Below are 25,162 nucleotides of genomic sequence, written 5' to 3'. Positions count from 1 at the left end.
GAGCATCCAGCCTTGTCCAAATGACCCTGGAAACTCCTAAAATCACCTGTCCCTCCTCAGGAGACCTGTCCTGAGGATATATGTCCTGAGGATAGGATATATGTGGTACCTGACCTGGTGTGCCCTGTTCAGTCCTGTTCTTGCTTTAATAATAATAACTCTGGTTTTATTATCTTAACTCAAAGTAATGTAAGTTCACTGGAAGAAAACTTAGAAATAAGCAAAAAAAAAAAAAAAAAAAAAAAAAAGGCAAAAAGAAGAAAACCACCCATAATCCTACTACCCAGAGATAACCTAGTTAGCATATGGAGTATCTTCTATACAGTCTTTATTTCACTATAAATACTTTTTTTTTTCTTTTATAAGGGGAAAAAATCTGCTTTTTAAAAAATGTGAATACCTACTACATATTTCCCCATGGTACTGAATATTTTTATACATCATCTAAATTGTTCAGTCCTTACTTTAAAATGACAAAAAATGCACATCAAAAGATACTGTTAGGTGAGTAAAAAGAACAGGGTGCTTCTAAAGATTTTTCTCAAGTATCACAGGATAAAAAAGATTAAGTCATACTCTGTTATTTCCAGAGCACTCAATTGCTACTTCTCAGGCCAAGGCAGGCCAAGCTCACTCTCCTGTGTCTTTGTTTCCAGGGAAGAAAATATACCAGTGATGTCGCCAAGATCTACTCCATCAACGTCACCAATGTCATGGACGGGGTGGCTTCCTACTGCCGTCCGTGTGCCCTGGAAGCTTCTGACATGGGCTCCTCCTGCACCTCTTGTCCTGCTGGCTACTATATTGATCGGGATTCAGGAACCTGCCACTCCTGTCCCCCTAACACGATCCTGAAAGCCCACCAGCCTTATGGCGCCCAGGCCTGCATGCCCTGTGGTCCAGGGACCAAGAGCAACAAGGTGCCAGTACTTGGCTAAGCATCCTAACTTTGCGTCTCTGAATGGGCCAGCTCAGATGGTGCCAGGTCCTGGGTGGCGTTCTTAAGGGGCTGATATGCAAACTCCCCCTGGTACACTCCCAGCTTAGAGTCCTAGAGGAAACCCATCCAGGGTGTGACCATAGATGGAGAGTTCTCAGCTTGTACTGGTTGGTTTTCAGGGTCTGGGTCTCAGTCATCGACAAGTCTCATCTTCAGGTGATGGGTAATGGAGATCTGTGGCCCTCTGGTCCAGAGGGTTATTTGGCATCTGTGCAGAGACCCAAAGGGAAGCAGTCATGGGACTTGTGGCTCAAATTCAGCCTACTTCATTCCAGCTTGTTATCAAAGGAATTTGCCCCCCTTTCTTGGGAATGGTAACCCGCCTTTGCTGGGACATGTAGTTAATTCTCATTGCTGTCTCCTCTCCCAGGGCTTTCTTCTAAAGTAGAACAGCAGTGCTGTTGCCCCATGCGTTTTCTGAATCTGAGAAAGTGAATCCTATGACCAGAAGTTCTTAGTTATTCATTAATGCTTTTCAGTGAACTTGTATTTTACTGATCACAAACTGGCTATGCATTTGTAAGACACTACGCAGCCTGCAGACATTGCTCAGCTTAGCTGTGCAGTAAGTGCAGCAGTTCTGCAGATCTCTGGCAACCTCACTGGGACACCATGGACTCTTGCCACAAACTTCCTCCCCCCCAGCCTCTTCTGCTGTAAAGGGAGGGATTGACACTTGAGTGAGGCCATTAACACATGAGGACCTTAAAATGAGCAAGAAAGGGGTTTATGGTTCAGTTTCCTATAAAGAGACTTGGAAAAAGGAATCTGGGGGTCAGTGAATTTTAAGTGGGGGAGGGCTGACAGACTTGTAGCTTCTCTTCTGCTATCCTGGGCACCCTTCTTCCACTTCAGTTCAGTTCAGTCACTCAGTCATGTCTGATTCTTTGCTACCCCAGGGACTGCAGCACTCCAGGCCTCCCTGTCCATCACCAACTCCTGGAGTTTATTCAAACTCATGTCCATTGAGTCAGTGATGCCATCCAACCATATCATCCTCTCTCATCCCCTTCTCCTCTCACCTTCAATCTTTCCCAGCATCAGGGTCTTTTCAAATGAGTCAGCTCTTTGCATCAGGTGGCCAAAGTATTGGAGTTTCACCTTCAACATCAGTCCTTCCGATGAATATTCAGGACTGATCTCCTTTAGAATGGACTGGTTGGATCTCCTTGCAGTCCAAGGGACTCTCAACAGTCTTCTCCAACACCACAGTTCAAAGCATCAATTCTTCAGCGCTCAGCTTTCTTCACAGTCCAACTCTCACATCCATACATGACCACTGGAAAAACCATAGCCTTGACTAGACGGACCTCTGTTGGCAAAGTAATGTCTTTGCTTTTGAATATGCTATCTAGGTTGGCCATAACTTTTCTTCCAAGGAGTAAGCATCTTTTAATTTCATGGCTGCAGTCACTGTCTGCAGTAATTTTGGAGCCCAGAAAAATAAAGTCTGCCACTGTTTCCACCATTTCTCCATCTATTTGCCATGAAGTGATAGGACTGGATGCCATGACCTTAGTTTTCTGAATGTTGAGCTTTAAGCCAACTTTTTCACTCTCCTCTTTCACTTTCATCAAGTGGCTCTTTAGTTCTTATTCACTTTCTGCCATAAGGGTGGTGTCATCTGCATATCTGCAGAGGTTATTGATATTTCTCCCAGCAATCTTGATTCCAGCTTGTGCTTCATCCAGCCCAGCGTTTCTCATGATGTACTCTGCATGTAAGTTAAATAAGCTCGGTGACAGTATACAGCCTTGACGTACTCCTTTTCTTATTTGGAACCAGTCTGTTGTTCCATGTCCAGTTCTAACTGTTGCTTCCTGACCCGCATACAGGTTTCTCAAGAGGCAGGTCAGGTGGTCTGGTATTCCCATCTCTTTCAGAATTTTCCACAGTTTATTGTGATCCACACAGTCAAAGGCTTTGGCATAGTCAAGAAAGCAGAAATAGATGTTTTTCTGGAACTCTCTTGCTTTTTCAATGATCCAGCAGATGTTGGCAATTTGATCTCTGGTTTCTCTACCTTTTCTAAATCCAGTTTGAATATCTGGAAGTTCACAGTTCACGTATTGCTGAAGCCTTACTTGGAGAATTTTGAGCATTACTTTACTAGTGTGTGAGATGAGTGCAATTGTGCAGTAGTTTGAGCATTCTTTGGCATTGCCTTTCTTTGGGATTAGAATGAAAACTGACATTTTCCAGTCCTGTGGCCACTGCTGAGTTTTCCAAATTTGCTGGCATATTGAGTACAGCACTTTCACAGCATCATCTTTTAGAATTTGAAATAGGTCAACTGGAATTCCATTACCTCCATTAGCTTTGTTCATAGTGATGCTTTCTAAGGCCCACTTGACTTCACATTCCAGGATGTCTGGCTCTAGGTGAGTGTCTAGTGCTGTTTTCTGCTTGAATGTAAGAAGGGCTATCTTGTTTGTTGAGGGAGTTTTATAATCGAGGCATAGGAACAAGGTACAGAATCTGATCCAACTACCTACTGAAAAATGAGAGGTTTATACATCATATATGTGTTAATACTGGAATGGCAAGATGTACACAGCCTCCCTAGCTCCTGTTTCACATCTTTTAATGCCCACCCCTAATCCACACTTCCTCTTCTCTCACCTTGCCTGGGCTGGACCAGGCTGGGGTGACTGATGCCACTCTCCACGGGCCCCCTCGAGGCCCTGCCTGTGAAGCCAGCCTGATGGACCCCTCTCCCCTCAGATCCACTCCCTGTGCTACAATGACTGTACCTTCTCAGTCAGCACTTCGACCAGGACTTTCGAGTACAACTTCTTGGCTTTGGAAAAAACCGTCTCTCTGGCTAGAGGGCCGAGCTTCACTTCCAAAGGACTGAAATACTTCCACCACTTTACCCTCAGTCTCTGCGGAAATCAGGTAAGCTGTATAGGTACTGAAAGCATGAGAATGGAAAGGGGGCGCCAGCGAATCAGAGGCCAGAGGACACAGGAGGTTCAGATAGTAGCGGATGGGGCAGATTCAGAGATTTTCAAATGGTTATTATTCTTCCTGAGGACTTTCTCCTCTAAAATAAAATCATTTGGATTATAAACATTTAGGAAAATGAACGTGTTTAAAATCAGATGAGGGGAATTAAAAAATAAATTAAATTAAATAATGTGTGGGGAATTCCCTGGCGGTCCAGTGGGTAAGACTTGGTGTGTTTTCTGCTGGGGCCTGGGTTCAGTCCCTGGTCAGGGAACTAAGATCCCACAAGTCGCACAGCACAGCCAAAATAAGTTAATTACTTAAATAAAATAGAATAAGGTGTACATTAACTCCTCCCTGACCTTTATTTCCTCAAAATGATTATATAAAAACTATACTCATGCATCAACTATACTTCGATTAAAAAAAAAACTATGCACGAGAAAGATTTTTTTCCTTAAAAAAGTAGTCTGGAGAAGGCAATGGCACCCCACTCCAGTGCTCTTGCCTGGAAAATCCCATGGACGGAGGAGCCTGGTAGGCTGCAGGGTCCATGGGGTCGCGGGGAGTTGGACACGACTGAGCGACTTCACTTTCACTTTTCACTTTCATGCATTGGAGAAGGAAATGGCAACCCACTCCAGTGTTCTTGCCTGGAGAATCCCAGGGATGGGGGAGCCTGGTGGGCTGCCGTCTATGCGTTGCACAGAGTCAGACACGACTGAAGTGACGCAGCAGCAGAAATCATGACACCTGTCTTTTGTTTTCTAGAAGCTAGATAAAATATACTACTCATAATTTCATCTACATGTATCTTTGCTGACACTACATGTTACCATTAGTATTTCAGGGTGCTGCAAATATTTTGGATGAGAATTTAAAAGGTGGAAATATTTGTAAAGGGTAATCACACCACCCTGCACTTGACTAAATTACTAACAAGCCATGATCAGTGGTTGGAAAGTTAGTTTCCAATGTTGCAAAATAAACAGCATCTTGAGCATTTAATCTGTGACTCTGTGTAGAGGTAAGGCCTTTACACCACACAGCGTCTACCCATCTTCTGCAGCGTGCAAAATAGCTGGTTTGTGTTTATAGAGAGAACATGCCAAGAAATAAACTATCTGTGAAAGATTAGAGACAAATGTCTCTTTCCCGTTTTTAAAAAGTCTTTGAAGAAGTTAAAAGAAAGCCTCTGAAGTGACAGTTAGTGATAACTTGGGGACTGGAGACTAATTAAAGCAAGCCCCATGTAGCAAAAGGTTCATTCGGTGAGTTGGGAGAGAAAAGATGGGAATTTGGAGAGTCTATGAGTTTTATTTTCTTTGCTCCCTTATTCTTATATAATGTAAAGATACCTTTCTGTTCTTATGTTCCTTTTCTGTTTCTTAGAATCTTGAACATGAAGTAAGACACCAGATTTAGCAAATTGGGTCTATTTCTAATTAAATTTATCATTTTGAAAATCCTACATTCTAAATGCTTAGTCCACTTCAATTTAAAATATTGAACAAGTGACCTAATATTAGCAAACAAATTATAATTCATCTATAAATTTAAAGGATTTTGAAGGAAAAATATCTCAATATTTCTTCTATTACAAAATCTCGAGGAAGGAGTCCAGTTCCCACTGTTTTCTTGAGTTCTACTCTATAGAGTTTGCATTGTTACAGACTGCAGGAGAAGCAGTCTTTCTTCTAGTGATAAATATTTTTAAATAGAATAGGTTCCAATTGGTCCTAAGACGTTCTACCTCAAGGCAGGGAGAGGGCTGGTTATGGGGTTTGTTTTAACCCCCAGGACACTCTGGAAAGTCCTCCCAAGATGAGAAAAGAAAGTGTTAGTCACTCAGTCTTGTCTGACTCTTTGCGACCCCATGGACTGTAGCCCACCAGGCTCCTCTGTCCATGGAATTTTCCAGCAACAATGCTGGAGTGGGTTGCCTTTTCTTCTCCCAAGATAAGTATGGTAGAATCACAGCTCCAAGGAAGACACAGAGAGTGAATGGGAAGCAGGCCAGATGCCCAAATCAATTTCATGAGGTCAGTTGCACATTTCAGGACCTGCCTAGAGATCTGACTAGGGTAAGGGGGCCCTTGACTGGTCGGCTGGTAGATGAGACCTGCCAATCAGTTTGCCACATCACACCCTGCTCACAAGGGGCTCCAGGTGATTCCAAGGAAATAAAAGACTGGGGCTCTCTGGGCCAGAGTTCCAGAAACTAGGACACCTAGGCCTTATTCTTAGATTTCTTTATCTTTTAAAATCTGTCTTGTAATTAGCACGGGGATGAATCATTCCACTGCAGCATGCTCTTAGAAGGCTAAAGTTTTAAACGTGGAGAAACTGTTCCCTGTTCCCTTTCGGGAGTTCTTCTGTGATGACGCATTCCCTCGCACTTCCTCCCGCACCCCCTGCCCAGGGTAGGAAAATGTCCGTGTGCACTGACAATGTCACCGACCTCCGGATCCCCGAGGGTGAGTCAGGTTTCTCCAAACCCATCACAGCCTACGTGTGCCAGGCGGTCATCATTCCCCCAGAGGTGACAGGCTACAAGGCCGGGGTGTCCTCGCAGCCTGTCAGCCTCGCAGACCGGCTTATCGGTGAGTACCTCCGTCTTTCTCACCTGTTTGAGTGTGTGTCTGTGTGAAGAGAGAGTGAGTGAGGCTCCCAGACTCTAAGCTAAAAGGCCCCAGGTGAGGGGCCCAACCTCCTGACCTCTGTTTCTGACTCCATCCTGGGGTACCAAGGGCCCCTGGGGCCACTGATAAACCTTTGGTTTGCCCTCTCCTGAGCCACTCAGGGATGTGATGAGATGAAGGAAGGTGGGATGCGAACAGGTATTGGAAGAACTGAAGTGGTTGCCGGCTAAATGCTACTAGTGAGAACTAATTAGGAGCTCTCATTTGGCAGGCGTGACAACAGATATGACTCTGGATGGCATCACCTCCCCGGCTGAACTTTTCCACCCGGAGTCCCTGGGAATACCGGACGTGATCTTCTTTTATAGGTGAAAATGAGAGGCCGGGCTAATGCAAGTGAAACCCAGGGCTTCTCTGCAATCTCTGTGGCGTCCCTCCCTCTTTAGCCACCTACTGCTTATCAAGTCAGAACAGGGTCTAGCAGACCCGCCCAGCAGAGAGCTCTAAAGGCTGAGTTCCCCAGCCCAGCTACTTGAGTATTACCTGGGGCAGGTGTGCCCCTGGTGGCAGTGAGGAATATTGGATGACCTGGGGTGGACAACCCCTCCCGCCTAAGGAGATTCCAATCTTAATGCATCTGCTAGCCTTTCCTAGCACTTCCCCGGTGGCTCAGTGGTGAACAGTCCACCTGCAATTCAGGAGACCCAGAAGACAACAGGTTTGATCCCTGGGTTGGAAAGATGCCCTGGAGGAGGGCATGGCAACCCACTCCAGTATTCTTGCCTGGGAAATCCCATGGACAGAGGAGCCTGATGGGCAACAGTCCATGAGGTCGCTAAAGAGTCAGACATGACTGAGCAACTGAGCACAGCACAGCCTTTCCTAGACCAGTGCATTTCTCCTTGACCGGATCTCCCTGACCCCCCACTCTCTCCTATGTGTCAGACCAGACTTCCCCAGCCAGGTATCTGTTTCATGCTGACTTCACTTAGCAGCTCTCCAGTGGCACCAATGAGTGACTTCTTCCCCCATGGCGGCTGTTTGCTCTGCAGGTCCAATGATGTGACCCAGTCTTGCAGCTCTGGGAGATCAACCACCATCCGAGTCAGATGCAGTCCACTCAAGCCTGCTCCTGGAAGTCTGTCTCTGCCAAGGTAAAGGGTTGTGACACAGCCTCCCTTTCTTGGCATCACTCCATCTCAAGAACCAAACAGAGATTACTGAAGAAGAGCAAAAGAGAAAATCATCTGAGCTCCATTAATGGGCTCTTGGGGACACAGTCATGGTTCCAAACCCTAGATCTTTAGATGTCAAGGATGGAGCAGAAGAGTAGAAGTTATCCTCACTCTTTAGAGCATGTGGGCAGCTGTGTAGCAGAGCGACTAATGGCCAGGGCCAGATTCAATTCCCCTCCTATGCTTGCCAGCTCTGTTATGGATATAGTTCTTATCTTCTCTAGGCCTCTTCTTCTTTATTTGCAAAATGGGGATGATAATAAATTCCTTCGGGGGTTGTTATGAGGATTAAATGAGATAATGAGACTGGAGATAATGAGATAATGTGCTTAGTCGCTCAGTCACTCTTTGTGACCCCATGGACTGTAGCCCTGGATTCTACAGGCAAGAATACTTAAGTGGGTTGGCATACCCTCCTCCAAGGGACCTTCCCAACTCAGGGATGGACCCTGGCACCCACACTGCAGGCGAGTGCTTTACCATCTGAGCCACCAGGGAAGCTCAATGAGATAATCAGTTCAGTTCAGTTCAGTTGCTCAGTTGTGTCCGACTCTTTGCGACCCCATGAATTGCAGCATGCCAGGCCTCCCTGTCCATCACCAATTCCCAGAGTTCACTCAAACTCACGTCCATCGAGTCGGTGATGCCATCCAGCCATCTCATCCTCTGCCGTCCCCTTCTCCTCCTGCCCCCAATCCCTCCCAGCATCAGAGTCTTTTCCAATGAGTCAACTCTTTGCATGAGGTGGCCAAAGTACTGGAGTTTCAGCTTTAGCATCATTCCTTCCAAAGAACACCCAGGACTGATCTCCTTTAGAATGGACTGGTTGGATCTCCTTGCAGTCCAAGGGACTCTCAACAGTCTTCTCCAACACCACAATTCAAAAGCATCAATTCTTTGGCACTCAGCTTTCTTCACAGTCCAACTCTCACATCCATACATGACCACAGGAAAAACCATAGCCTTGACTAGACGGACCTTTGTTGGCAAAGTAATGTCTCTGCTTTTGAATATGCTATCTAGGTTGGTCATAACTTTCCTTCCAAGGAGTAAGCGTCTTTTAATTTCATGGCTGCAGTCACCATCTGCAGTGATTTTGGAGCCCCAAAAAATAAAGTCTGACACTGTTTCCACTGTTTCCCCAGCTATTTCCCATGAAGTGTTGGGACCAGATGCCATGATCTTCGTTTTCTGAATGTTGAGCTTTAAGCCAACTTTTTCACTCTCCTCTTTCACTTTCATCAAGAGGCTTTTTAGTTCCTCTTCACTGTCTGCCATAAGGGTGGTGTCATCTGCATATCTGAGGTTATTGATATTTCTCCCCGCAATCTTGATTCCAGCTTGTGCTTCTTCCAGCTCAGCGTTTCTCATGATGTACTCTGCAGAGAAGTTCAATAAGCAGGGTGACGATATACAGCCTTGACGTACTCCTTTTCTTATTTGGAACCAGTCTGTTGTTCCATGTCCAGTTCTAACTGTTGCTTCCTGACCCGCATACAGATTTCTCAAGAGGCAGGTCAGGTGGTCTGGTATTCCCATCTCTTTCAGAATTTTCCACAGTTTATTGTGATCCACACAGTCAAAGGCTTTGGCATAGTCAATAAAGGAGAAAGAGATGTTTTTCTGGAACTCTCTTGCTTTTTCAATGACCCAGCGTTTGTTGGCAACTTGATCTCTGGTTCCTCTGCCTTTTCTAAAACCAGCTTGAACATCTGGAATTTCACGGTTCACGTATTGCTGAAGCCTGGCTTGGAGAATTTTGAGCATTACTTTACTAGCGTGTGAGATGAGTGCAATTGTGTGGTAGTTTGAGCATTCTTTGGCATTGCATTTCTTTGGGATTGGAATGAAAACACGTTCTCCAGTCCTGTGGCCACTGCTGAGTTTTCCAAATTTGCTGGCATATTGAGTGCACTTTCACAGCATCATCTTTTTGGATTTGAAATAGCTCAACTGGAATTCCATCACCTCCACTAGCTTTGTTCGTAGTGATGCGTCCTAAGGCCCCCTTGACTTCACATTCCAGGATGTCTGGCTCTAGGTGAGTGATCACACCATCATGATTATATGGGTCATGAAGATCTTTTTTGTACAGTTCTTCTGTGTATTCTTGCCATCTCTTCTTAATATCTTCTGCTTCTGTTAGGTCCATACCATTTCTGTCCTTTATCGAGCCCATCTTTGCATGAAATATTCCCTTGGTATCTCTAATTTTCTTGAAGAGATCTCTAGTCTTTCCCATTCTGTTGTTTTCCTCTATTTCTTTGCATTGATTGCTGAAGAAGGCTTTCTTATCTCTCCTTGCTATTCTTTGGAACTCTGCATTCAGATGCTTATATCTTTCCTTTTCTCCTTTGCTTTTCACTTCTCTTCTTTTCACAGCTATTTGTAAGCCTCCCCAGACAGCCATTTTGCTTTTTTGCATTTCTTTTCCATGGGGATGGTCTTGATCCCTGTCTCCTGTACAATGTCACGAACCTCCGTCCATAGTTCATCAGATCTAGTCCCTTAAATCTATTTCTCACTTCCACTGTATAATCATAAGGAATTTGATTTAGGTCATACCTGAATGGTCTAGTGGTTTTGCCTACTTTCTTCAATGAGATAATAGATCCTTCTTATTATCAAATTAGTAAAGGTTAGGGGATCCTACGGAGAAGGCAATGGCAACCCACTCCAGTACTCTTGCCTGGAAAATCCCATGGACAGAGGAGCCTGGTAGGCTGCTGTCTATGGGGTCGCATAGAGTCGGACACGACTGAGCAACTTCACTTTCACTTTTCACACATTGGAGAAGGCAATGGCAACCCACTCCAGTGTTCTTGCCTGGAGAATCCCAGGGAGGGCGGAGCCTGGTGGGCTGCCGTCTGTGGGGTCGCACAGAGTCGGACACGACTGAAGCGCCTCCGCCGCCGCTGCTGCCGCCGCCGCCGCCGCAGCAGCAGGGAATCCTAAGAATCTCTCTACAGCTGAAAGACCCAATTTTGAATTTAATAGCCAAGGGCACTAAATCAAGGACTCTTGAACTAATTTGATTACAGGAAGCCCCAGGCTTCCCTGGTGGCTCAGTGGTAAAGAATCTGCCTGCCAATGAAGGAGATGAGGGTTCAATTCTCCAGGAAGATACCCTGGAGAAGGAAATGGCAACACACTCCAGTACTCTTGCCTGGGATACCCCATGAACAGAGGAGACTAGTGGGCCACAGTCCATGGGGGTTGTGATATAATCAGACATGACTTATCAACTAAACAACAACAACAACCTTTCCCCCCTTCCTCTTTTCACATAACACTAACATCTTGAGGGTACCCATGTCTTGAGGAAGATGGTTTGGAAAATGATGCTGCTAGGCAACGACTGATCAGGGAGATGAGGAGCCAAGAGGCACACTGTGACCCAGCAGTGGTGTTAAAATGTATGGTCACTATTCTTGTTGCGAATATTACAGTAAAGTACATTGCAGACAGCAGTGACCTGAAGTTCATTCCCAAACACTGGCCCCTCACACCCAGCCCTCCACAGGAAGATCTACACACTGCTGTATTTAAAATGGATAACCAACAAGGTCCTACTGCACAGCACAGGGAACTCTGCTCTGTGTTATGTGGCAGCCTGGATGGAGTTTGGGGGAGAATGGATACATGCACATGTATGGCTGAGTCCCTTCACTGTTCACCGGAAACTCTTACAACATTGTTTGTTAATCGGCTATACCCCAATAGAAAATAAAAACTTTAAAATGAAGGGAAAAAGTGACTTTTGCAAAATGTCCCATGTCCATGGGGAGAACAGGAGCTTCTGAGGGGTTAGTTGGGCAGCTGTGCTAGAGCTCAGACAGCTTACATGAGTTCTCATCTGATGTCGGCAGAAACTTACGGGCAAAGGGTGGGGGCCCTGATGAAGGCTGGAAAGGCCTCCTATCATCAGGGAAATCAGAGAGCAAGACTAAGGCTAAGAACTAGTTGGAAGGGTCACGATGGAACTGACAGTTCGACAAGGAGAAGACGGATCAGGCAATTTATGAAATGATAGGACTCCACCCAGATCTTCCCAACAGTCCAGCGAGCGTGCGCTCAAGTCTCCTTTCTGCTCTGTTAGCAAGTGCTCCGATGGGACCTGTGATGGCTGTAACTTCCACTTCCTGTGGGAGAGCGTGGCCGCTTGCCCCCTCTGCTCAACTGCCGACTACCATGCTATCGTCAGCAGCTGTGTGGCCGGCATCCAGGTAGGCGTCTCTGCTTGGGGACTTCCCAGGAGACAGGCGAGTGTGATATCTGAGTTCCTTGTTTTTCTCCCCAACAGAAGACTACTTACGTGTGGCGAGAACCAAAGCTGTGCTCCGGTGGCATCTCCCTGCCTGAGCAGAGAGTCACCATCTGCAAAACGATAGACTTCTGGCTGAAAGTGGGCATCTCCGCAGGCACCTGCACCGCCATCCTGCTCACCGTCTTGACCTGTTACTTTTGGAAAAAGAATCAAAAGTATGTGATGGGTTTGGGGATGGCCAGGGCTGGACTGTTGAGCTGGAAGGAGAGTATCTGAGAGTATAAATTCACAGGGCTGCTCTGTGGTATTGGCTACAGTCCCTGTGACTCTGGCCAGAGGCTTGTTGAGCCACTCATCCAGGATATGCCTTGGTTATGCTGACTCCTAGGGGCTTCCCCAGTGGGCTCAGGAGTAAAGAATCTGCCTGCTATGCAGGAGACATGGGTTCCGTTCCTCCAGGAAGATCCCCTGGAGGAGGGCATGGCAACCCACTCCAGTATTCTTGCCCGGAGAATCCCATGGACAAGGGAGCCTGGTGGGCTACAGTCCATGGGGTCACAAAGAGTCAGACACAACTGAAGTGACTCCGCACACACATACGCACGTCAGCTCCTAGCAGGGGTGGTACCACATGGCAGTCTATGGAAAGCTGTTAGATGTCAAAAGAAATGCAAAAGGAATTCTTGATTTGCTATTCTTAATGATAAAATGGTTTTACAGTTTCATGATTTCTGTTCAGCTTTGAGATCAGAGAAACACCTAGATTTAAGAGAAAAGATCCTTGACTTGGGAATCACATTCCCTCGCCAAACCCCCAGCCTAACACCATTTTGCTACGTTTCAGTTCCATCGCCCATGGTAAGGGAATATCTCCTTTTAGCCCAACCTTTCTCCTTTTCCTTTTATTACAGTTTGGTGTCTTGTCTTCCCCATTCCCTTGTTTCATAGGCTAGAGTACAAGTACTCCAAGCTGGTGATGAACGCTACCCTCAAGGACTGTGACCTGCCAGCCGCTGACAGCTGTGCCATCATGGAAGGCGAGGACGTGGAGGACGACCTCATCTTTACCAGCAAGAAGTCACTCTTTGGGAAGATCAAATCATTTACCTCCAAGGTAGGGACGATGGCCAGTGCGCTGAGGTCACCCTGGAGGCCAGGAGAGGACATCAGTCCTAGGACACTGAGACCCCCGACTGTTTAGGGACCACTGTTCTGCTCCCTACCCTCCATTCTCTTCTCTCCTCCCGCCTTGAGAATCCTGGCTTCTGTCTTCTGTATTTTCACGCAAATACTTTTTCCCCTGAGGCCCAGGACTGCTCTGCACAAGGCTCCTTGTCTGCCAACATGTACTCCAGTGGATGGGCTGTTTGGGCCTTTTAACTTTCAGAAGGAGTACTGAACCACCCATGTGGTTCAGAATCAACCTCGTTCCCAAAAAGCAAAACAATAAACCAAAACCCTTTTTGTATTTTGGAGAGAGGGGAAGGGATGATCCTCTAGGATCAACTTCCAGTAGAAGTGAGGCTCTCCTTTGGCCAGTGGAGGGTGCTGTCCCCTGGTTGTCAGGCCCCTGTCCTTTGGGGGCTGAGTCACAGCTTCATCTAAGTTGTTCACTCTTGAACAGTTCTGAACTGGGAGAGCTGACTCTGTATGGGTGGGTGAATGAGTCTGAAGCTCATAAACATTAGACAGACCACGCTGTTGCTGGGCCTGGGGCAAGCAGACAGCATTCGAGTGATTCCTCCAGGGCCATGGCCCTCTGCAGCCCCACTGTGCCAGCACCTACAGCTCACTGCTGCCCTGACCAATTTATCCAACCTGGGTGGGGAGGGTGGCAACAGAAAAGGAAAGGAAGATGGGTAGGTGTTTACTTGGCCAAATCTCATTCCCTTTGTGCTGACCTTGCAGGGTAACTCCCTTGGCCTCCTTAGACCTTAAATGCTTTTTGTTTAACCAATGGGAGAACAGTTTACCCTGGGACACTTAGGTCTTTCTGGAACTTCTAGAGTTCAACAAAGATGCAAAGGAAGGGATTTAAAGATATTTCTCATCCTCTGACTAACTGAAGGCAGCAAGAAGAATAGAGGCCATCTTATGTCCATGTTTCCACGAAGCCACTGAAAGCAGGAATTTCAGGAGGGTTCTTTCTGTCACCTCTTTTCCATTTCTCTCCTTTGTTCCCCAAACTTGCCCATGTGCAGCAGCCAGCTCCTGTCACCATCTCTCTTTCAGAGGACTCCTGATGGGTTTGACTCGGTGCCACTGAAGACATCCTCAGGAGGCCCAGACATGGACCTGTGAGGGACACTGCCCTGCCTCACCTGCCTCCTTACCTGGACACATTACCTTGCAAGCCTGTGGCAATGTGGGTGCCACCTTCCTGCAACACCCACTGCTGGAAATCTCTTCGTTGTGGCCTTATCAGAAGAAGTTTGAATTCCAGATCTTTGTTTTTTTATAGAGTACCCAAACCTTCCTTTCTGCTTGCCTCAAACCTGCCAAATATACCCGTACTTTGTTTATATATTACTCCCTTGCTTGCATCTTGTTTCCCAAAATGGACCAGCCTTCAGAGCCATAGCTTCATCTGTTCATATTTCTTATTGCTCTGGAACAAAAGTATTTCTCTCTTTTTAAGTATAGAAATGACTCCTCCTGTCCTCTTATTTCAGGGCAGAAGCAGCCAGGAGTTTCCCCTGATCATTGCCCTCAGCTCATGATCTCTCTGGGAGAGAGGCTGGGTGAGGAGGGTATTGGCATCCCCTTATGGACCATCTTCCTGGTTGCCTGGATTCCTCTCTCCTGCATAACTGGCTCCAACTGGTATAATGGACAGGCTGGGGCCAGATGAGTAAGCCCTGGGTAAGAAAAGGCTTGATAAGCACAAAGAGGCAATAAAGGAAGGTTTTATTTTGTTTTTTAAACTGGGTACTTCATTCCCTTTTCTTGAGTAAGCTATAACTGTTCTCACTGGAACCAAAGGAAAAAGTTTGTCAAGAAAATGCCCAAAGCCCTGATGGATCTCTTCTCCCCCTAGCATCGCCTTTTTTTTTTTTTTTTTAAACCTCCCACCGTCTCCCTATGACACTAAAGGGAACCAGGTAAGCCCCAACCCCAGATGTTCTAGCTTTATTCTCTATTTGCTTTTACCTAAAAATGACAAAACATTGCCAGTGGGGAAAATTCCTCATCCTTGAGTACCCCATACCTAAAGGCTTGGACCATATTAGGCAACACGCATATTATATTTTGAAAGAACACAAGTAGGTCAAGGTTTTTAATGGGGCCACACTGGAAAACCAGCCCACAATGGGCTGGACCTGAGGCGGCCATGGTGCCTGCTTCTAAGCTTAGTTCATCTGCTCGGCCACAGAATAAACAACCTGTAGGCTGGCCAAGAAGGCATGGACTTCTAGCCCGTGCCCCAGCAGTAAGTAGATCCAGATCAGTTTTCTAGGAGGAAACACGGGGGAGTTAGACAAGGTGTTCGCCAAACTGGGAACCCTCGCACTTTCAAGCCCCTGTCTTTCCCTGCTTCTGCTAAAAAACGAAAATGACTTCTGGCCCCACCTTCTGTTAGCACAGTTCTTAAAGTTGAGTAAGAGCATTGTTCTTAAAGTTGAGTAAGCATTGTTCTTAAAGTTGACTAAAGTGAATGGCCTCTTTGCCCCTTTTCTGGACTTGCACAACAAGTGTAAGTGACGAACTTTAACTAGAATGGTAAAAGCAGAGCAAGAGTTTCAGTTCTCTTTTTCTTTCAACCAATGGCAATTCTCCTCCCCTCGCTATTTGGCTAGAATGACGTCCTGGTTCCAGGGCCCAGTTGCCCATGGTTTGTGCCTGTCTCCTTTCTCAAATGGCCATTTGGCGACCAGCTGGTAGGTCAAGCCTGGAGACAACACTTGTAAATACTGCATAATGATCCACCCCTGCTGCCCTGGCAACGGTCTTATAGAAGGGTCTGCGAGAACTGGAACCCTGCTGTGACTTCTGGCCAGAAACGGCATCACTGAAGGCAGGCAGTCCCTTTGATTCAATAAATCTAGAAGCTTTTCTTTGGTATCTAATTTCTTTCTCCTCTTGTGGGACTCAGGCTCTCAGAACCTGTGGCCATGGTGGAATTTCTCTCAATGGAGGCAGATAGTCAGCTTCTGAGTGCCAGCCTAAAATTTTCCATAGTCTCAACAATGCCCTGGGCATCTGCTTTTCCACCAAATAACTATTTTGTGACAAAGGCCACAGAAGGTACACAGACTGTGCTAGAATCAATCAGAAAAAAATGCCTACCCCGTTGATTTCTTTATTCTGACATCTTGAAACTGAGTGATCCTAGAGCAACTTCAAACTCCACTGACTTAATCATAATACTTCAAAGATCTCCTTTCTATATCCCTTAGTGTACTGATTTCTGCAAATATTCCCTGCATCCTGCCAGGAACTCCTGAGATATGCTATAATGGTCATCTGTTGCTCCCCTAGCAACTTAGAAATGATAGATATTTTTAAATAGCTCTATTGAGGTATAATTCAAATTCCATGCAATTCACTCATTTAAAACATACAATTCAACAGATTTTAGTATACTCATAGAATTGTACACCTATTACCATAGTCAAATTTAGAACACACACGTGTTATTTTATATGGGAAAAATGTTTAGTAAACTAAGACTATAGTGTTTTGCACAAGCTTTTAGGGGAGGGAGAGTGGGCTCAGGAGATAAAATATTAAATCCCTTTTAGTTACCTAGAGTCCAAGAATACACATGTAACTCTTATCATGTAGATGTCACCTGTATTTGGCTGAGAGTACAAATGAAGACTGGTGTATTCAAGGACCAGGGGATTTCTTATGCCAACAAAACTTTTTTTTTTGTCTCACTCTGCATTGAAGATAAGACAGACTATATTTATACAACAGAGAGTTTGTAATGGATTTTTCAACTTTGTGAAACCAAATTTTTATCTCATCAAGACTGATCGGATCTCCTTTTTACTCTGTATTCCAAGAGTTTGTAGTTTGTTAGGGGATGGGTATCATGTGTCACACTTTTTTTGTGAAATAAAAATATACCTTTCAGTTGTTTTTCTTAGACAGGTTTGATGGCTGGATGAGTGAGTGAGAAATGGTAAATGCCCTTAAAACTTAAGCTGAAGAGGAGGACTCTAGAACCCCAGAGTGGCAGAGAAGAGAGCACACTTAGGAGCAAGAGGGACCTCTGCCACAAGCATCTCACCACCTGCTGAGGAATCAGCCATCCATCAGAGCCTCAGTCTCCACAATAGTAAAACGCACCTGATGATGCCTTACCTCCCAAGACTGGGTGAGGATCGAAAAAGAGGACACATAAAACACCGAGCACATCAGTTCCATTCCCCTCCACTTCAGTTTTCTCGTGGGTGGCACTGAAGCCAGCCACATAACAATGAGCCTACAAAGACAGGTGAAATTAGCTTATTTGGGTATGATATTGATTATCATGGACTAGATGTGGATAAAATCCTAGAGGACATCAAGGACCCACTGTTTCCCAGTGCAGCTGAATTTTCCTGCTTCCGTGCTTTCCTTTACTCCAGTTGAGGGCACTTAGTCCCTACAAAGAATTCCCTCAGCTGCTTGGTTGTGACCCACATTTGTTTGGACTGGGTGGTACCTGGGTGTTGTTGTTGTTGTTTAGTCACTAAGTCGTGCCTGACTCTTTGTGACCCCATGAACTGTATAGCCTTACAGGCTCCTCTGTCCATGGGATTTTCCAAGCAAGAATACAGGAGTGGGTTGCCATTTCCTACTGCAGGGGATCTTCCTGACCCAGGGATCAAACCCTGGTTTCCGGTAAAGGTGGATTCTTTACCACTGAGCTACCAGGGAAACCTGGGTTATACAGGTGGCTAACTAGTTAATTAAATTTTGCTACACCATGCAGCCTGTGGGATCTTAGTTCCCCAATCAGGAATCAGACCCAGGCCCTTGGCAGTGAGAGCGCTGCTGCTGCTGCTAAGTCACTTCAGTCGTATCCGACTCTGTGTGACCCCATGGACGGCAGCCTACCAGGCTCCCCCGTCCCTGGGATTCTCCAGGCAAGAACACTGGAGTGGGTTGCCATTTCCTTCTCCAATGCATGAAAGTGAAAAGTGAAAGTGAAGTCGCTCAGTCATGTCTGACTCTTAGTGATCCCATGGACTGCAGCCTACCAGGCTCCCCCATCCATGGGATTTTCCAGGCAAGAGTACTGGAGTGGGGTGCCATTGCCTTCTCTGGCAGTGAGAGTAAGGAAGTCTTAACTACTGGACTGCCAGGGAATTCCCTACATATTTAAATATTTAAAATATTACCCCTGCTTATAGGATAATATCTGAAGTCTTAAATTGTATTTATTTTTGGCTGCACTGGGCCCTCACTGATGCGTGCAGGCCTTCTCGAGTTGCAGGGAGCAGGGACTACTCTCCAGTTGGCGTACTCAGGCTTCTTACTGCAGTGGCTTCTCTCGTTGCAGAGCACGGGCTCGAGGGCGCATGGGCTCAGTCGTCGTGGCTCTGTGGCCTGTGGGCTCTTCCTGGACCAGGGATTGAACCCATGTCCCCTGCATTGGCAGGGAAATTCTTAACCACTGAATCACCAGGGAAGTCCAAAATCTAAACTAAGAAGGAAAATAGGAAAGGAAACTCGCATTAATTAGACATCTCTACGTATCAAGCCTGAACTAAGTTCTTTCATAACATTGTCCACCTGGTTCTCAGAACAGGCCTAGAGGCAGGTATTAGCCCCACTACAATAGGTGAGGAACAGATTTAGTAATGTGGTATACATGGTCCCTAACTGCACACACTTATACTCTGTGTGTGCTTGTGCTAAGTCCCTTCAGTCGTGTCTGACTCTTGGTGAACCTATGGACTATAGCCTGCCGGGCTCCTCTGTCCATGGGATTCTCTAGGCAAGAATATTGGAGTGGGTTGCCATGCCCTGCTCCAGGGGATCTTCCCAACCCAGGGATCCAAACTGTAGTCTCTTACATCTCCTGTAACGGCAGGCAAGTTCTTTACCACTAGCACCACCTATTCCACACCATACACTCTAACCACATTGAACTTTTCACTGTTCCTCAGTTACAAGCTCTGTTATACCTCCCTGCCTTGACATATGCCTCTCTAACCACACTGAACTTTTCACTGTTCCTCAGTCATAAGCTCTGTCATACTTCCCTGCCTTGACATATGCCTCTGCTTTTGCTTTCCTTTTCACCTGACAGACCCCCATCCAGTTTTCAAAGTCACTCCACTGTGAAACCCTCCCTGACTCATACACTGGGGCTGCAAGAATGAATAAATAATTACCTGGGAGTGCTGCAGGTCACTGACATGAATTCAGCCATATATTGTACTTGTCCCAGGGTATCAAATAAGCAGCAGACATGGCCAAGCTTGAAACTGGGACTGGAGGAGTGGAAGGGGTGAATGTGTGAAGTGAAACACATTGTCAGGTAACCAGGCAAGAAGATACTAAGGACTTGGACTAATACTTAAAGAAGACATTTAATTAAGAACCACAGAGCCACAATGGGTATTGGAGAAACAGAGAAATTGAGGCTTTCTCAATTTGATACAGGGGCTTCCCAGGTGGTGCAATGATAAAGAATCTGCCTGCAAATGAAAGAGACGCACGAGACGTTGGTTTGATCCCTGGGTCGGGAAGATCCCCTGGAGGAGGAAATGGCAACCGTCTCCAGTATTGTTGCCTGGAAAATCCCATGATAGAGGAGCCCGGCAGGCTACAGTCCATGGGGTCTCAAAGAGTGGGACATGACTGAGAGACTGAGCACAGATATACAGAGTGATGGGAGAATTGACACCTCGCTCCAATTTGAACAGAGGGAGAGGCAGGGTCAAAGTTCCCCATGTCCAGGCAGCCCTCCCTGACCATTTTTAAATGGTTCCTCCTTGTTGCACAAGTACAGCAACAGCAACTTCCTGTTCAGTTCAGTGAAAAATTATGAAAGAGGGGAATACCAGACCACATGACCTGCCTCTTGAGAAACCTCTATGCAAGTCAGGAAGCAAGTTAGAACTGGACATGGAACAACAGACTGGTTCCAAATAGGAAAAGGAGTACGTCAAGGCTGTATATTGTCACCCTGCTTATTTAACTTCTATGCAGAGTACATCATGAGAAATGCTGGACTGGAAGAAACACAAGCTGGAATCAAGATTGCAGGGAGAAGTATCAATAACCTCAGATATGCAGATGACACCACCCTTATGGCAGAAAGTGAAGAGGAACTAAAAAGCCTCTTGATGAAAGTGAAAGTGGAGAGTGAAAAAGTTGGTTTAAAGCTCAACATTCAGAAAACGAAGATCATGGCATCCGGTCCCATCACTTCATGGGAAATAGATGGGGAAACAGTGGAAACAGTGTCAGACTTTATTTTTTTGGGCTCCAAAATCACTGCAGATGGTGACTGCAGCCATGAAATTAGAAGACGCTTACTCCTTGGAAGGAAAGTTATGACCAACCTAGATGGCATATTCAAAAGCAGAGACATTACTTTGCTAACAAAGGTCCATCTAGTCAAGGCTATGGTTTTTCCTGTGGTCATGTATGGATGTGAGAGTTGGACTGTGAAGAAGGCTGAGCGCCGAAGAATTGATGCTTTTGAACTGTGGTGTTGGAGAAGACTCTTGAGAGTCCCTTGGACTGCAAGGAGATCCAACCAGTCCATTCTGAAGGAGATCAGCCCTGGGATTTCTTTGGAAGGAATGATGCTGAAGCTGAAACTCCAGTACTTTGGCCACCTCATGCGAAGAGTTGACTCACTGGAAAAGACTCTGATGCTGGGAGGGATTGGGGGCAAGAGGAGAAGGGGACGACAGAGGATGAGATGGCTGGATGGCATCACTGACTCGATGGACGTGAGTCTGAGTGAACTCCGGGAGTTGGTGATGGACAGGGAGGCCTGGCGTGCTGTTATTCATGGGGTCGCAAAGAGTCGGACACGACTGAGTGACTGATCTGATCTGATCTGATCTGAGGCAGAGTACATCATGAGAAATGCTGGGCTGGAAGAAGCACAAGCTGGAATCAAGATTGCTGGGAGAAATATCAATAACTTCCTGTTACTGTGGGTCTAACAGGAGGGAGTGGGCAGTAGATCTGGAGGTGGTGCTGTCAGTTCCTGCTGAAACAATATGATCAAGGTTTCTGGACAATGAGAGCCTAGAAGGGTGCTGAACCAATCTGAGGGGAGAGGTGAGAGTAGCAGAGAAAAATTCCAGGAGGAAGGAGGAATTAGCCAGTTTGGAGAACAGGAGTGGGAAATGAGAGTTCAAGGCAGAAGGAACTCGCACAAAGGTTCAAGGCCAGGAAGGGGAGCCACAAAGAGCTCAGGATGCAGAGCTTAAGGGGGAAATGCCAAGAGAGAAAGAGGGACCATATTAGAGAAGTTGGTAGGGAACAGATCATGAAAGGCTTCGCAAGCTCTGTTTAAACATCTCCTGAGGCCAAGAGGTAGGCATTGAAGTCTTCCTTCCAGCAGAGGAATGAGAGGACAGGGCTTGCTTATCAAATCCTGAGCTCTACTCCAAACCCAAAAGAGCAACAGAAGAGCAAGGAGGTGCTAAGGCAAGGTCCAGGAGAGCCCTTCCACATTAGCCAGCTCTGAACTGGTGAAAAACTACGGATGGCATCTCTGCCTGGGTGCCCACCCTCTTTCCAGCTCCTTCCCTGCAGGTACTTGTTCCCCCTGGGCTGCCCACAAGCTGCCCAGGACCCCCATGGTACTATCTCACCTAGGATTCTGTTTCCTGAACCGAACCTGTAACAAGCTTCTAACCCCTCTCTCTACTCCCTACAACTCATTCACTCAACAGGGATTTAGTAAGTACCCACCAGTGTAAGGTGTGGGGCTTCCCAGGTGGCACTAGTTGTAAAGAATCCATCTGCCAATGCAAGAAACTCGATTCCTGGGTTGGGAAGATCCCCTGGAGGAGGGCATGGCAACCAATTCCAGTATTCTTGCCTGAAGAATCCCCATGAACAGAGGAGCCTGGCAAGCTATAGTCCATGGGATCACAAAGAGTCAGACACAACTGAAGCGACTGAGCATTTGAGTGTAAGATGCTGTGCTAGGTCCTGTGGAGATAAAGATGCAAATATCCAATGGTTTCTGCCCTATAAGATAAAGTCACATTTTTTTTTTTTTAGCCAGATTCCTCAAGGCCCTGTTTTCTGCTAAGGAATGCTAACAAAGGGACAAGCCCAAACATTGGACTATCGTAGGACTATCGTAGATACTTATCAGGCTTCTCTAGTAGCTCAGATGGTAAAGCATCTGCCTGCAATGCACGAGACCTGGGTTCGATACCTGGGTCAGGAAGATCCCCTGGAGAAGGAAACGGCAACCTACTCCAGTATTCTTGCCTGGAGAATTCCATGGACAGAGGAGCCTGGCGGGCTATAGTCCATGGGGTTGCAAAGAGTTGGACACGACTGCAAGATACTTAACACAAAAGCAAGATACTTACCAGTAATCAGGCTTTGGTTCCATTACTTAACTTCCCTGGGCCTCAGTTTCTTCATACAAAAAGTAAAGGAGTTGGGGTAACTATTTTCCAGAAGGGGTTCCTTGAACCCTGGAATCCTCAGATGCAGCACCCAAGAACTATTCTCAGTATTAAAGTCTAATAGAAATCAGTCCATTTGAAAGTGGTATGGCTTCATACCATCACTCTGTAACAAAAGTATTTATTTATGTTGATCTGTGTTAGCTTCTGACAGGAACTATTCAGTGTAATAACATAGGTATTCCCTGCTAATAAGAAAATCCTAATTGGCAGCCATACATGGCTGATTATCAAGGGAAAATGAATCCTTTTTTAAAAATCATGTTAGACAAAAATATTTCAAAATGTGGGGGACAAGAGGATGAAAAGATTATGACTAGGCTAGTAAATAAAGTCACCTCCAACTCTAAAAATCCTGTGATTCTGATAAATGAAATATCCTATTAATTTATTATACTTACCAGGTAGTGTGAGCATTTTAAAGGGGGATGTCTGTAAGGATTTGGGAATAGGCATACTGTTCCTCATCCTTCCACTTTAGATGTCTGTAATCTAACAATAAAACTAAAGGTGAAAATTCCTAAGGAAATTCGGAGAGATCAGAATTTTAAGGCCATCCTTCCAATTACTTTGATGACCTCCTTAAAGGGTTAGCACAGTGACTTTCCTCCCCTCAGCCTGGGCCCCTGAAGCCTCAGGAACACCCATCACTGTTTTGAAACTTAGCAAACAATACACTTTGGCACTAAGGAAAGCAGTCAGCTCCCGTCAAACACTTGCCCTCAGAAGATTTCAGGGAACCCAACCCTTTGAGGACAGTCCTCTTACACACTTTCTTCAGTGACTGTAGCTCCAACACTTCCTTTACACTGGTTTTAAATCTAACATCCTCGGTATGCAGAACCTAGGGGGCCAAACCCAGACAATGCGTTTCTCTAAGTCTCCCCCTGAGTCTCTACTAGTCAGCTCCACCACTGGTATTAGCCATGTCCTACACCTCAGAGTTGGCTTGGCAGAGCTTTGCTGGGGAGTAGAACAGTAGGCTGAAGTCCATGGGGTCGCTGAGAGTTGGACACGACTGATCCACTTCACTTTCACTTTTCACTTTCATGCATTGGAGAAGGAAATGGCAACCCACTCCAGTGTTCTTGCCTGGAGAATCCCAGGGATGGGTGAGCCTGGTGGGCTGCCATCTATGGGGTCACACAGAGTCGGACACGACTGAAGTGACTTAGCAGCAGCAGCAGCAGAACAGCAATGCCATACCCTCATGACAGGTGCACAAGCAAATGGCATAAGACCAAGGTCTTAGCACAGTTAGCTTTGGGGCACTGAGGGTGGGACTCTCAACTCTTGGTAAAGCGGGAAGGATGTGGAAAAGTATGTGTGCGTTTGTGCTGTCTTCAGTCATGTCTGACTCTTTGAGATCCTATGGACTGTAGCCTGCAAGGCTCCTCTGCCCATGGGATTCTCCAGGCAAGAATACTGAAGTGGGTTGCCATACCCTCCTCCGGAGATAGTCCAGACCCTTGGCAGGCGGGTTCTTTACCACTAGCGCCACCTGGGAAGTCCAGGGAAGAGTATGCCCATTCCCAAACCCTTCAAATAAAGCTCTTGTTATCAGGGAGATTTTTGGATAATTTTGGCTCCAATCAGCAACCAGAATACTTCACTGTAAAGGCCTGAATGTTATAAAATTAAAATATGATGAAATCTTTGTTCTAGAAATTTTCACATAGATGCAAGACATGACTTCAATATCTTAAACTGCCTTCAAATCTCCTATTTTCCCCTTGAAAAAGTCTCTTCAAGTGTCTCTCTGAAAGACTTCAATCCCACTCCTCCTACCCCAAGATCTGAAGGGTTGCAAAAGAGACAGTTTGGTTTACTCAATAATCAGATTAAGAAAGGTATCCTAACTCATGCAGGAGAGGAGGAATTTTGAATTGAAGTAATCTGGGGATTAAAACATGTTGCCACTCTCTTGACTCAAGATGGAGAAAAGAGTAGAGGTTCAGAGAGAGGGTCCAGTCTTAGGACTTGTAAGTCTTAGAAGCTTGTAAGGTGGAAACTGGAATCTACTGGAGGCCCCAGCTTCCAAGCCAGTGATTATACTGACAGGCCTTGTCTTAAATATGCCCTTTAATACGAGGAGGAAACAGGCACTCATTTCTGTTCCATGGGACAATTAGAGCCCCTACAGAAGCAGGCAGGGCTGGAAAGAAAGCACTGCTGCTGCTGCTGCTGCTAAGTCGCTTCAGTCGTGTCCGACTCTGTGCGACCCCATAGACGGCAGCCCACCAGGCTCCCCCGTCCCTGGGATTCTCCAGGCAAGAACACTGGAGTGGGTTGCCATTTCCTTCTCCAATGCATGAAAGTGAAAAGTGAAAATGAAATCGCTCAGTCGTGTCCGACTCTTCGCGACCCCATGGACTGCAGCCTACCAGGCTCCTCTGTCCATGGGATTTTCCAGGCAAGAGTACTGGAACGGGGTGCCATTGAAAGAAAGCACAGGA

The 25,162-nt window shown here is 46.1% G+C and overlaps 1 protein-coding gene and 1 long non-coding RNA gene across 4 annotated transcripts in view; one reads left to right on the top strand and one right to left on the bottom strand.

Annotated features, from left to right (window-relative positions):
• The window catches only part of ELAPOR1 (endosome-lysosome associated apoptosis and autophagy regulator 1), a 75,099-nt gene extending 60,082 nt beyond the window's left edge, over nt 1-15,017 (top strand). The window contains exons 14-22 of one of the 2 annotated variants that reach the window (XM_044944603.2): nt 657-920; nt 3,725-3,898; nt 6,372-6,552; nt 6,863-6,959; nt 7,644-7,745; nt 11,926-12,052; nt 12,130-12,308; nt 13,042-13,207; nt 14,766-15,017. In XM_044944603.2, the coding sequence (XP_044800538.2) occupies nt 657-920; nt 3,725-3,898; nt 6,372-6,552; nt 6,863-6,959; nt 7,644-7,745; nt 11,926-12,052; nt 12,130-12,308; nt 13,042-13,207; nt 14,766-14,813 (1,338 nt within the window). In that variant the 3' untranslated portion in view covers nt 14,814-15,017. Of the gene's footprint in view, nt 1-656; nt 921-3,724; nt 3,899-6,371; nt 6,553-6,862; nt 6,960-7,643; nt 7,746-11,925; nt 12,053-12,129; nt 12,309-13,041; nt 13,208-14,325 lie in introns of both variants that reach the window. The other variant, XM_006052158.4, reaches the window with a different exon arrangement.
• Nucleotides 15,018-18,446: 3,429 nt separating this feature from the next.
• Nucleotides 18,447-22,032, bottom strand: LOC123334033. 2 transcript variants are annotated; one of them, XR_006551772.2, is made up of 3 exons: nt 21,973-22,032; nt 19,425-19,523; nt 18,447-18,730 (listed from the first exon to the last, which is right to left on the bottom strand). It is a non-coding gene; the product is annotated as an uncharacterized LOC123334033 (long non-coding RNA). The 2 variants fall into 2 exon arrangements; XR_006641200.1 differs by lacking the exon at nt 21,973-22,032 and having other exon boundaries at nt 19,425-19,733.
• Between the last annotated feature and the right edge of the window lie 3,130 nt (nt 22,033-25,162).

This window comes from Bubalus bubalis, chromosome 6 (assembly GCF_019923935.1).
Source record: "Bubalus bubalis isolate 160015118507 breed Murrah chromosome 6, NDDB_SH_1, whole genome shotgun sequence".
NCBI classification, from domain to species: Eukaryota; Metazoa; Chordata; class Mammalia; order Artiodactyla; family Bovidae; genus Bubalus; species Bubalus bubalis.
Note: the sequence above shows the minus strand (reverse complement) of the source record. Positions and strands in the feature narration are given on the sequence as shown.